This window comes from Phodopus roborovskii, unplaced genomic scaffold (genome assembly GCF_943737965.1).
Source record: "Phodopus roborovskii unplaced genomic scaffold, PHOROB, whole genome shotgun sequence".
Lineage (NCBI taxonomy): Eukaryota > Metazoa > Chordata > Mammalia > Rodentia > Cricetidae > Phodopus > Phodopus roborovskii.
Window position 1 is genome coordinate 4,737,527 of NW_026126648.1, and position 10,600 is coordinate 4,748,126.

Consider the following 10,600-nt stretch of genomic DNA (forward strand, 5'->3'; position numbering starts at 1 on the left):
CCTGTGACCAGATCGGTGCCTAGCCCAATTGTCATCAGAGAGGTGACATTCAGCAGCTAATGGAAACAGATGCGGACCCACGGTCAAGCATGAGGCAGAGCTTGGGGAACCCTGCAGAAGAAGAGGAGAAAGGATTGTAGGAACCGGAGGGGCCAAGGACACCACAAGAAACTCGGAATCAACTCACCTGGGCTCACAGGGGCGCACAGAGACTGATCTGACAGCCAGGGAGCCTGTGTGGGGCTCACCTGGGCACTCTACGTATGTTACAGTTGTCCTTCCGGACTCTTTTACAGGCCTGCTGGACCCCACTCCTCATACTGGGTCACCTCGCCCGGCCTTAACACTCGGGGAGGCTCTTAGTCTTACTGCAACTTGATAGGCCGTGTTGTTGACAGCCATGGGAGACCTGCCCTTTCCTAAACAGAATGAAACAACAGTGGATAGGGAGTGGGAGCAGAGGGGTGGAGGTGGGGAGGGTCAGGGAGGAGAGGGGAGAGGAAACTGCAGCCAGGATGTAAGAATAAATAGGTAAGTTTATGAATGCACCCCCCCAAAAAAAAAGAAAGCAAGAAAAAATACACAGAGCCTAATTCACCTGTTTCTCAGATGTTCACATTAAGACCTGTTGTCCTGAAGAAGCCAAGCCCCTGAACAGGTCTCTCACACACTAACCATCTTCCAACGTTCCCTTCACTCACTCCTTCTGTTCTTCCAATCAGCCAAGCTCATCCCTGCCTCAGGCCCTTTGCACTGGCTCTGACCTCTGCAGAAAAGTGTTCTGTCTCCTGTTTGGAAACTTTCTCGGTTACCTCTGGGGCCACGCACCACTAGTAACCCCACCCCAGCCAGGAAGGCCTAAGTCCTTTCCCGCTCCACACTTACTTCCTGGCATGCCTCAGCAGCACGCAGCAAATGGTTGGCTCGCAGTGAACAGGTCTGGCATAGACGGACAAACCAAAACTGTAAGAAGTAAACACGTGAGCTCTTGCTGATTTCTATAGTAGTCAGGACCTAGGAATCTGCATTCAGAAGAGTCCCCTGCTCCTGGTTAACAAGGGCAGAGACCACAAGACAGGGCACTGTGTTTGGTAACACCTTAACAACCCCCCCCCCCAGAATCTCTCTCCAAACACACCACTGGGCAAGGCTCCAAAGCTAAAAGGCACTAATTGCTTTTATATAAGGAGGTAGGAACGTAGTCCCTCTGTGTCCCTTAGTCCTGATGGTCCGCATTATCAGATCTGTTTCCATGTTAATTGACACTGTCTCACAGACAGTTCAGGCTTCACTCTGACGATGTCTGGGACGATGACAGGCAGAGAAGAGAGGTGGTAATTGGGAAGTGTCTCTCTTTCTCTCTCCACCCGTGTGTGTGTGTGTGTGTGTGTGTGTGTGTGTGTGTGTGTGGACATGGCCCCACTCTGGGAAGGGTTAATATGCAGCCAGGCTGCCTGCACTCAAGGCAGGCCCAGGAATGGGAGGGGTGGGCCTAGAAGGTGGAGCAGGCTTGACTCGCACAGGCTGCCTTCTCCCCACAGGAGTGCCAGTGCTTGCCCAGCTGGTCTGAGAACGGAACACTCAAGTTGCCTTTAGGAATGGCTGCAAAGCCCACACCTGGAAATCCCCCCTCCCTGTCCCTGCAGGGCAGGTTGCATCTGGGAGACTCTCCGGCCATTAGAGGAATGAGCCAGGAGTGAGCCGTCCACCAGCTCGTCAGCACTTGCTAGAGAGCAGCAGCATGGACGTAGTCGACAGCCTTCTGGGGAATGGGAGCAACATTACTCCCCCCTGTGAACTCGGCCTGGAAAATGAGACTCTGTTCTGCCTGGATCGACCTCAGCCTTCAAAGGGTAGGTGTTAGGGGCCGTGACCGGAGTTCAGAAAACCACAGAGTTCAGGGAGATGATAGAAACAGTGACGCTGACTGAAATGTATATACAGTGTGTGTGTGTGTGTGAGTGTGTTTGTGTGTGTGTCTGCGATAAAGCTAGATGACATTGTATGTTCAGAAGTTTGGATAAAAGAGTAAGAGAAGTCTACAGTCAAATATTCTTATTGTTCCCCTGGGAGAGTTGGGAACTCATGCAGGATTCGGGGAAGATAACAAAAGCTTAGAAGAGCTGTGGGCAGAAAGGGGGTGCCCAGTGTGGAAGCTGGAAGTACACGCATTACAGAGAAGGAACTGTCAGGGGTAGAGGTTGCCTTTCCTTAGGAGAAACCCAGCATGAAGTGATTAAAACAAAATAATGCTTAGCCTGGGGATGAGGGGCGCAGGGGGCTGGGGAGCTGTCACCGTGAATTCAGGAGCCTTGTCCTTTGGAAAAACTGCTTCCCCCAGTGATTTGTCGACACACACCAACCTTTAAGGAACAATTGGATTGCCCTGAGCTTCCCTGGGCTTGTGTCTGTGCGATGGAGCCAGCGCAGGGATACTCGGGTTCAGTGATGCATGCCAGCGGGGGACATTGTCAGAAATGACCATTCCATTCCTGGGTTGGGGGGGCTAAGGCTTTCACATTGCACCCTCCTAACCCCCACCCCTCCAACTCTCCCCCGTTCCCCTGCAGAGTGGCAGCCTGCGGTGCAGATCTTCCTCTACTCGTTCATATTCCTCCTCAGTGCGCTGGGGAACACTCTGGTCATCACCGTGCTGATTCGAAACAAGAGGATGCGGACTGTCACCAACATCTTCCTGCTGTCCCTGGCTGCCAGTGACCTCATGCTCTGTCTCTTCTGCATGCCGTTCAACCTCATCCCCAACCTGCTCAAGGATTTCATCTTTGGGAGTGCTGTGTGCAAGACCACCACCTACTTCATGGGTGAGCCGCTGCAGGGGGCTGCTGACCGGGCTCTTCTTGCTCAGCCCGGTCAACTTAACCCTGGTTAGCCCCGGCTTTTGCCAGCCCTGTGACAGTCACAGGCAGAGGGAGCCCACTGGGCCCGTGTACGACGACACAGGTACTCTCTCTACAGCAAGCCAGTCCTCCTACTTGCTGGGGAGTCCGTGTGTCGGGAGCTTACAGAAAAACAGTGGGAACTGAGGGGACTCGCCTCTTTGCAGGACGAGAGCTCATGGGTGACTCTATAGCTTTCTGCGGGCAGATGATTGCATGCCAGGGAACTCCCAACTTGGGTCAGGGTCTCTTGGGATGGAGTAGGTGCACAGGCTCAGAGTTCTTTGCTTTGTCCTGTGAGAAATGGAGGCTATGTGAAACCATTTCATCTCCGTCTAGCTTCTCCTCTCAGGGTTCAGTTGGCAGATTGTTCTCTCAAAGCCTGGGACATCTTAGGCCAGGGTCTGTGGTGTGTGTGTGTGTGTGTGTGTGTGTGTGTGTGTGTGTGTGTGTGTGTGTGTGTGTGTGTGTGGTGTCCCTAATAAGAAGCAGAATATGTTCCCAGGGAGCACAGATTATGAAGTAGACCTGACTGCATGAGCTACACAGCTCGCCGCCTATACCAAACACAATGATGGTTGTAACAAAACCCACAAAGCTACTTTCTTGGTACTTTCTATGCTCCAGGTATTTTGCCAAGCACTTTCTCTTCCACGATCTTGTTTCTCGCCCACCTGGTAAACAGCTGTCACCCATCTTCCCTGTCTCACCACGCACGGGGAGCATTGGGGCTGGGGTTTGAACCTAGATTAGCAGACGCCACAGTGGTGAGCTCATGCCCCTGCTTGCCAGCTCCTAAGTCTGGACACAAACATGTCCCTGGTCCCGCTGCCTGTCACACTGCCTTGTCCCTTGGTTCTGAGAACCAACTTGGAAGAAGAGGGTGAAGAGTGTGTGTGTGTGTGTGTGTGTGTGTGTGTGTGTGAGTGTGTGAGTGTGTGTGTGTGTGTGTGAGTGTGTGTGTGTGTGTGTGTGTGTGTGTGTGTGTGTGTGTGTGTGTAGGGGATATTTGATTCTGCCCCAAACTGTGTTAAACAGACATCACCGAAGAGGGCTAGGGAAATCTTCAGAGACCAGAAAGCACTGAAAATAATTTCTTTTTCCCAGTTTAGTGTTCTGGATCCAACAGATGACAAGATGAGTCACTGACCCTCATGCCCCTAGATTAGTAACCAAGAATGTCATCGTTGTTCAAATCCCCTGGACGTATTCTAAAACCTTAAAAAAAAAATGGGAAGGATCTTGGTTAGATAAGGAAGCATTGCTGAGAGCTTGTTAACTCCTGAGGCCCATCCATGTGCATCTGACATCCAATGGGCACGGTGCTCCAGCGTCTCAGCCAGAGTAGGGAGGAGAGTTAACGGGAGTACTCACACAGTCATACAGCTCTGAAGGCCAGGCAACTGTCCCACCGGAGGTGCTCGAGTCCATGCTCTGTGAATTTCACCTCGGAACAGTTCTAATAGTCAAAATTAAACAGCAAACTAATTCTGGGATGAGTTAGAATGTCATAATAGCTTAGTTGGTTAAACTTACTTTTTCTTGTTATTTGGTATTGGTTTTAGGTTGGTTTGGGGCTTGAGGGTGGGGAATAGGGTGAGGGTTGAACAGGGTTCAGGATGTAGCCTTGGCTGACCTGGAAACTTAGAGTGTAGCTAGGTTGGCCTTGACCTTGAGGTCATTCTCCTACATCTGCCTCCCGAGTGGTAGAGTTACAGGCATGCCCCCACCAACTCCACGGCTTTGTTGAATTTCTGATTCTGATTATTCAGTTCCTACCCTCTATTTTGTGGTACTTCCAACAATACCATTAACAACACCCATCAAACATCTGATTTGTGTGTGTGTATGTGGAGGCGGGTTGATTGACAGTGGGTTTATAGTGACTGTGGACCCATTGCACAGAACAAGCTCAATGGGCTTTAGAGCTTTCCTGTCAATTCTACATGTCATAGGTTCTTCACAGTGAGGTCTGGTGAAACACAGCGAGTGAATCCCACTCCAAAATAATAATAATAATAATAATAATAATAATAATTTTCTTAAAGGTTTTAGAAAAATATACATGTGTGTTTTAGAGAGTTACTATCTATTACTCTGGTAAGGAGTGATGTTTTAGGATATCAGTAACAGCTAACTGGTGACGGTTCTCATGGCTGAGGGCTCTAAAGCGTTGGAACTTAAAGGCTAAGACATGACCAGGGGCATGGCGTAGGCAGCCAGCAGGGCCGGGGGACGTGGGGACACTCCTTTGTACTATGTTCAGGTGACCACTTTAGAGATGCAGCTCCTGTGCCCACTGTCACAGGAAAACACACCCTCTTTATGCGGCAGAAATGCCGGGCGTTCTCCTGCTCACAGAAGCCGCTGGTTCACCCCAGAGCCTCTTCGCCGACGCCTTTTCTTACTATGCATTTTTTCAGCAGAGAGTTTAAAGTTTACAATGCTTCTCTCTTTTAAATTGTGTATTAGACCTTTTTAGCACCCTGCTGACCTTTGGGCAACACGGAGTCCTTCACAGTTTTTGCCTTTTAATGTCTATGTAACCGCGTGCTCGTGATCAAAATTAGAGCTCTTCTCTAGGTTTCCAAAAAGCCTTTCTGTGGGATGGCAGTTTATTTTTAATCCCCTTGTTTATTATTTAATGAGTAACCACCAGCCCAAGCAGGAGTTAGATTGCAACCAAAGCTCAATAAACTTATCAGGGAATTGGCGATGAGATGTGTTAGCAAATACATATGCTTAACTAACTGCCTTACATCCTTTTTTGGTACAGAGCCGGTACTAAATTTTCTTTTAAAAGTATACATAGTATTTCTTTACCCCTTGAGCCTTTTCCTGTGATACTAATCTGCAGCTCTGATACTCGGAAGCCACTGCGGACTTTGGAGTCAACCCCTGAGGAGCTAACTGCCTTCTTGGTCCCTTGGCAGGCACCTCCGTGACTGTCTCCACCTTCAACCTGGTAGCCATCTCTCTGGAGAGATACGGCGCCATCTGCAGACCCTTACAGTCCCGGGTCTGGCAAACGAAGTCCCACGCGCTGAAGGTCATCGCTGCCACCTGGTGCTTCTCCTTCCTCATCATGACTCCTTACCCCGTTTACAGCAACCTGGTGCCTTTTACTAAACGCAACAACCAGACCGCAAATATGTGCCGCTTCCTGTTGCCAAGCGACGCTCTGCAGCAGTCCTGGTAAGGCCGTGGGTGGTCTGCTCAGCCTGCAAGACACAGCTTCGCCTGGCTGCCGGGCTGCAAGCTTTTAACACCCAGCCCCGGGGAGGCAGAGGCAGGCGGATCTCTGTGAGTTCGAGACCAGACTGGTCTACAGAGCGAGTGCCAGGACAGCCTCCAAAGCTGCACAGAGAAACTCTGTCTCAAAACAAAATAAAAAGGAAGGAAGGAAGGAAGGAAGGAAGGAAGGAAGGAAGGAAGGAAGGAAGGAAAGAAGGAAGGAAGGAAGGAAGAAAGCCCACACATCTTCATCTAAATTAGCAAAGTGAGGGACAGGGAAGCCGGTGACTACAGGACAGGTGTCCTGGAGGCTTTCTAAGGAGGGTCCTTGTCTATGATTATTCTTTGGCAGCCTCATACATTTGCATAATGAAGTTTAGTTGACCTCCTCCTTCCCCATTATTCTCCCCATCTCCCCTCCATCTCTGGTTAAGCCTCCTTTTTCCTCAAAAAGTCCCCTTCCTACTTTCACGGCTTCTATGAGACGCACAGAGTTAAACTGGGTCTTCTTACAGAGCTGAATAAGACGTTATTTACTGCAGTATGGACATCTTATGAGTGGCCTCAGCACTGAAGGAAATATCACAGAGCCCAGCAAGTTAGAGGCCAATGGTCCCTCAAGTGCGGGGCCTCAGGGGCCCCTCCGAGGAGGGTCATTCTAGCTTGGCAGGGGGAGCACACAGCGGGAAACCAACCGAGACCCTAAAGACTACATAGTTACAGATGAAGTGTGTTAGCATGTCCATTTTACAGATACGGAAACTTGTGACAGAGATTCCAGAGTGGCCAAACCCACTAAGCTAGGGAGGGCCAAAGCCTCTCTCAGTACTTAACCGCTATGCTTAGGTGTCTGCATGGTCCCCAAGGAGTTCAGACTGGTTGACTTACCGAACTATGATTCTCTAAAGAATTGCCGAGAGATCAGTATCCAAAATCTCATGTAGCCTTTTCTAGTGCTTAAAAAAATATATTAGTTACTTTGTGTATATGTGTATGTGTGGGGGTGGAACATGTTTGGAGGTCAGAGGACAACTTAAAGGATTACTTCTATCATGTGGGTTCCAGAGATTAAACACAGGTTATCAAGCTTGGTGGTAAGTACTTGGACCATCTCGACACCCCAATCCCTAGTCTTTATAACCACTGTATTTGCCCAGAATAGCTTTCCAGAAGAGACGATGTTCCAATACTGGTTCATTTGCTTACTGGCTAAATAGCCTTGGGGAAGTTTACTTAGCCTCTTGAAGTACTGGGTTCTTTATCTCTAAAGGAGTTAATAATACACACAGATATTTTTTTTTTTTCTGAACCTGAATTACTGGGGAGCTATACGGTTCAAATAAGAAGCCATAAAAATACTTTCAGGGAAAAGACGGCACAACCGTGGATCATGTTTACTAATTACAGTGCTGCTTTAGAAGCAGGGTCTAGACGTTCCGAAGTGGCCAAAACCTGGATCATTTCTTCCTTTCATGTCAGTCAAGTAGCTTGCACACGAAACAGCATGACATTGCAAAAGAGAAAGCTATACAAGGCTTATCAAGACATGTCCAATTGCAATGAGAAATGGCCTGGCCACTGTTTGCCTCTGACAACCGCATGGTCTAATCTGCAGCTTACACATGCCAGACTGCAAAAGCGATTTAGGGGCCAGACTCACAGAGCAGGAGGCTGTGAGTCCTCAACAACCACCCGTGTTTAGAGAAAGCATAGCTCAGCCCTTCCGGGCATAAGGCTTTGTGCAGCACCAAACCAGCTTCCCAGCATGATGGAGAACGGGTACTTGGGGAGATTTGTGCATGGCAAAGGCCACATTTGGTAAAACTGAAAGGTTTTCCACAATTCTGACCTTAGCATTTTAACGACTCCCATTGTAGAGTCAACAAGTTGCATAGTGTGGTGTGTGTCACTGGGTTCAAGTCTCACCTCTGATACTAGCTGTGTGACTTTGGACACGTTTAATCTCTTCAAGGCTCACTGTCTTCACCTCTGCAGTAGGTACTGGGACAACAGTAGCTACACCAAAGGTTCTTATGTGAGTCGAACTGTGACATGTATGCAAAGAGCTTAGCCAACCAAGCACCAGCCCTCATCAGATGAGAAGCATTTTGCTTTTATTATTTCAACACCTCGGACATGCCATGCAATACTCCCATTATTTTTAAAGACCTCATTGCTTGTTTATTGCTCATGTTCACTGTTCATTTTTGTAAAAGGTCTCTCTATGTCACCCAGGCTAAGCTCAAACCCCAGGTCTTGAGCAAGCCTCCTGCCTCAGCCTCCTGAGTATCTGGGGCTGTAAGTACACACGATTTTGCCGGTTGTGCTGTTATACTTTAACATGTCCGTTAGTCTGGAGCACAGAATGAGGCTATGTTTTCCCAACTTAAGTAGTCTTTCAGAGCCACTTTAAAGACTATAAGAAGTAAACAAATTCTAATGACCGAACCTCCAGACGTGGAATTTTCAAGGATGTTAAATGCTAGACAGTAATGTGTCTGCTGACGCAGACCATCTCTCCCGCCTCATTCTTGCTCATCAGAACTTGAAGGTCCAGAGTTGCTGGTGATTAGGTTTCTTTTAATTGTATCAGGCAAACATTCCTGCTGCTCATCCTCTTTGTCATCCCTGGGATTGTGATGGTGGTGGCCTACGGGCTGATCTCTCTGGAACTCTACCAAGGAATAAAATTTGATGCAAGCCAGAGGAAATCTGCTAAAGGTAACTATTTTGGGGATGGATTTTTTTTTTATTCCAAAAGAGCTCAAAAGTGTGCTTTATAAGTTAAATGGAGGGGCTCAGAACACACAGAGAATGTGCTGGAGACTGCCACAAGGCAGCCAGGAGACCCTGGCTCTGATCCCAAGCGTGTAGAATGAGGAGAGATTTCTTCTTGGGGTCCTGAGGGGACTCAATGGAGAGCATGCTCACATGGCTCTGTCCCCAGGTTTACTGTAGTGGTGACACTTAGTAGACGCCCTCTGGTGAGTCTGCCCTGCACGTGGCATTGGGACATTAGATCCACGGCCTACAAGCCCAGCTTCCTGCCACTCATTTCTCAGTCTTGATCTTCCTCCCTTCCAGAGCCCACTGAACCTGTCACCAACACCTGTGCTGACATAACTCTTTCCTTCTGGCCCAGCCTCCCGTCTCAGCTCCTTGATACGTAGATAAGGCAGTCTCTCCGGCTCCTGTTGACTTTCTCTGTTACTTGGAGTCCTCACAATAAAAGTAATAAATGTAAAATAAATACAATCTAAAAACTCAGCAAGCAAGCAGGAAAGAACAGAGAAGGGTGTTAATAAATGTAAAATAAATACAATCTAAAAACTCAGCAAGCAAGCAGGAAAGAACAGAGAAGAGTGTTAATATTTATTTTATAATAAGTTTCAGCCTTGCAATCTCTGTGTATAGGGTTTTATTATTATTATTATTTATTACTGTATGTGTATATGATTTATATTTCATTGGAAGGGCAGAATTTGTACAGACCAACACTGATATTAACCAGTACAGGCCAGGCTGCCTGCCCATTTCTCCAGTTCAAGTCCAGCTTGACCTCCTGAACTGGGGGGTGGGGTCAGGGGCCGCCTGCCTTCTCTCCAGCATGACTTGTCCTGAACAATAAAATGATGTCACTTACCCATCCAGAGAGGAAGCTGAGCGGCGGCGGCAGCCGATATGAGGACAGTGATGGATGTTACTTGCAGACGTCCAGGCACCCGAGGAAGCTGGAGCTTCGGCAGCTGTCCACCAGCAGCGGCGGCGGCAGGCTCAACCGCATCAGGAGCAGCGGCTCCGCGGCCAACCTGATAGCCAAGAAGCGCGTGATCCGCATGCTCATCGTCATCGTGGTCCTCTTCTTCCTGTGCTGGATGCCCATCTTCAGTGCCAACGCCTGGCGGGCATACGACACTGTTTCCGCAGAGAGACACCTGTCGGGGACCCCTATCTCCTTCATCCTCCTCCTCTCCTACACCTCCTCCTGCGTTAACCCCATCATCTACTGCTTCATGAACAAACGGTTTCGCTTGGGCTTCATGGCCACCTTCCCTTGTTGCCCCAGTCCCGGTGTCCCAGGGGTGAGAGGAGGAGAAGGAGAGGAAGAAGACGGAAGGACGGTCGGGGCGTCCCTGTCCAGGTATTCCTACAGCCACATGAGCACCTCTGCTCCACCCCCGTGAGCTGCGCCATCCCCGGCCCACGGCTGCAGCAAAAAGGAAAGGACCAGGGGCCAAGGAGAAAGTGGGGAAGGAGGAAGCTGCAGTACAGCGGAAGGAAGACCTGCTTCTCATGGGGACTCATCAACGTCTGCTTTTCATCCTTCACTGAGTTCCAGAAGGAACTTATGGTGGGGCCATGGAAATGCCAAGTGTTCCACCGTGTTCACCATGCAAGAAACCTCAGCAGGCCAGGGCAGGAGCCCCAAAGTGCTCATGCTACAAATGCCACTGCCAAGCCCGTGTTCA

General features: G+C 49.2%; 1 protein-coding gene across 3 annotated transcripts; it reads left to right on the forward strand.

Moving 5' to 3' along the window:
* Positions 1 to 1,586: 1,586 nt before the first annotated feature.
* Cckar (cholecystokinin A receptor) lies at positions 1,587 to 10,315 on the forward strand. Of its 3 annotated transcripts, none has more exons than XM_051174067.1 (5): positions 1,587 to 1,853; positions 2,571 to 2,822; positions 5,831 to 6,092; positions 8,725 to 8,852; positions 9,783 to 10,315. In XM_051174067.1, exons 1-5 carry the CDS (start codon positions 1,742 to 1,744, stop codon positions 10,313 to 10,315), a joined length of 1,287 nt encoding a protein of 428 aa, XP_051030024.1. In that variant the 5' UTR covers positions 1,587 to 1,741. The 3 variants fall into 3 exon arrangements, with proteins under 3 accessions (XP_051030024.1, XP_051030025.1, XP_051030026.1); XM_051174068.1 differs by having other exon boundaries at positions 2,623 to 2,822; XM_051174069.1 differs by lacking the exon at positions 2,571 to 2,822.
* The last annotated feature ends 285 nt before the right edge of the window (positions 10,316 to 10,600 follow it).

Excerpts from the sequence above, each read along its gene's own strand:
- Cckar (XM_051174067.1), top strand. The coding sequence starts at position 1,742 with ATGGACGTAGTCGACAGCCTTCTGGGGAATGGGAGCAACATTACTCCC. Across the intron at positions 2,823-5,830 it reads GACCACCACCTACTTCATGG|GCACCTCCGTGACTGTCTCC; the intron begins GTGAGCCGCTGC and ends GTCCCTTGGCAG. Across the intron at positions 8,853-9,782 it reads CCAGAGGAAATCTGCTAAAG|AGAGGAAGCTGAGCGGCGGC; the intron begins GTAACTATTTTG and ends TTACCCATCCAG.